General features: G+C 46.1%; 1 protein-coding gene across 1 annotated transcript in view; it reads right to left on the bottom strand.

Moving 5' to 3' along the window:
* il16 (interleukin 16) overlaps positions 1–2,216 on the bottom strand; it is a gene marked incomplete at its 5' end in the record, with an annotated part of 20,479 nt that overhangs the window by 15,747 nt on the left and 2,516 nt on the right. Inside the window, 2 exon segments of the mRNA XM_014034446.1 lie at positions 1,044–1,176; positions 1,250–1,367. Coding sequence (XP_013889900.1) covers positions 1,044–1,176; positions 1,250–1,367 — 251 coding nt within the window.

Raw genomic sequence — 2,216 nt, forward strand, 5'->3', positions numbered from 1 at the left:
CAGCTCTCTTCACCACGACAGACCGGTACAACACCCACATCACTGCAGACACAGCACCAATCCTTTAAGGTCACCAAAAAGGATCCCCTCAACACCTCGGCTGCTCCTAGAAATTCTGTCCATAAAAGTTATGAACAGAATCGGTGACAAAGGACAACCTTGGTGGAGTCCAACTCTCACTGGAAACGAGTCCAACTTACTACCAGCAATGTGGACCAAGCTCTGGCACCGGTCCTACAGGGACCTAACAGCCCGTATCAATGAACCTGGTACCCCATACTCCCTGAGTACCCCCCACAGGAGTCCCTGAGGAACACGGTTGAACGCCTTCTCCAAGTCCACAAATCACATGTAGACTGGTTGGACTCCCAAAAACCCTCCAGGACCCTGCTGAGGGTGTAGAACTGATCCAGTGTTCTTAATGAACACCATCGTTATGGACAATCCATAACAAAGGGAGGTTACCCTCTCGTTCACCGGGGTGAACCCCAACATACAGGTGAGGGGTAATAAATATGCCCACTCCTGCTCGGAGCCTCTCAGCATGGACAACTCCAGAGTGGAAGAGTGTCCAACCCCTCTGGAGGAGACTGGTTCCAGAGCCAGAGCGGTGCATCGAGGTGAGTCCAACTATATCTAGTCTGAACCTCTCAACCTCACACACCAGCTCAGGCTCCTCCCCCACCAGAGAGGTGACATTCCACGTCTCTAGAGCCAGCTTCTGTAGCTGAGGATCGGACCGCCAAGGTTCCTACCTTCGACCACTGTGCATTACACATATTTAAAAGTGTACAAGAAAATATAATTCCTAGGAACCAGTCAGCTGTGGGTCCAAAACTCTCGTTAAATAGGATCACTTTGATGATGTAGATGTTCACATGGACTCCTCTAAAACCTTCTTACAGTCTAAAGTCCAAACGGTTCCAGAAACCAGGGAGCAGAGCTAAGTCTGACAGGTGTCCCATGCTAACATTTTACTTTAAATCTGAACCAAACACCTGATTTGCCTTCACGTTGTTGAAGAAAATTAAATATCTGCATACTTTGAGGTCAGGGTGGCGGCTGATGATGATGTGGACTGGACCTGGTCTGGTCTGGCTCAGGATGGAGTAAACATCGTTCAGGCCCGTGTTGTAAACCAAAGTTTTGTTGATCTCCTTGATTTCATCTCCACACCTGCAGATGTGAGAAGGTGTTCAGGAACAGATGCTGTCTACAAAAACCCAACCTGAACCCTAAAGGTCCTCACCTCAGTCTGCCGTCTATGTGGGCGATGGATCCAGGAGAGATGGTGTGAATAAAGATCCCAGAACCTCCTTCATCAGAAGGAACACAGCACAATCCAATCCCCAAACCAACTCCAGCCTCTGCGTGTTAGGCACAAATTAATCAGAACTATTAGCTGCCTCAGACCTTTAGCTTGTTCAGACCTTTAGCTGCTTCATGAAGTTTAAGCTCCAAATCTTATTTCAGAAAGCAGAACGAGTCTTTTGTTCAACATTAGAAGGACACATTTGCATAGCCAACGGAAAGACKTGGCCTTTGACATGAGAAGGACTAGATGCTGTGTGGCTAAAGGCAAGGGCGTAACTTTAAGTCTACCATTGGGGGGGTTATGCTTGAAAACATGACATTGTACATTTTTAAATCAAGTCAAAGTTACMTAAAGACAACAAGAGAGTTGCATCTGTCTACTTAACCAGTTAATTTCTATTGTGTTTGAGCAAATGATGCCATTTTATTGGGGGGGTTATATTGACTGGATCAAATTATTGTGGGGGTCATAACCCCCCTAAACCCCCTGCAAATTACATCTGTGGGTAGTTATGGCAGCTAATCCTGTTATAATCTGATCTAGTGGGAGCATGTAGATATTAAATAAGAGGGGTCTTAGGATTGAACCCTGGGGTATTCCACATGTAACTTCTGTCCGCTTCAATGAGAAGTTACTTATAGGAACAAAGAAATCCCTGTTCTTTATGTAAGATTCAAACTAGTTGAATACTGGACTGGAGAGTCCCCAACTCTCCAGTCGTTTCAGTGATATGTCAAAGATCGACGGTATCAAATGCTGCGCTGAGGTCCAACAGAACCAGCACTGTGGTTCTTCCACAGTCTGTATTATGGATTGAACACTTTGACGAGGGCAGTCTCAGTACTGTGGTGAGCACAGAGACCAGACTGAAAGACATCAAAGTGGTTGGTTACCATTAGGA

The sequence above is a fragment of the Austrofundulus limnaeus genome, unplaced genomic scaffold (genome assembly GCF_001266775.1).
Source record: "Austrofundulus limnaeus strain Quisiro unplaced genomic scaffold, Austrofundulus_limnaeus-1.0 Scaffold2123, whole genome shotgun sequence".
Classification (NCBI taxonomy): domain Eukaryota; kingdom Metazoa; phylum Chordata; class Actinopteri; order Cyprinodontiformes; family Rivulidae; genus Austrofundulus; species Austrofundulus limnaeus.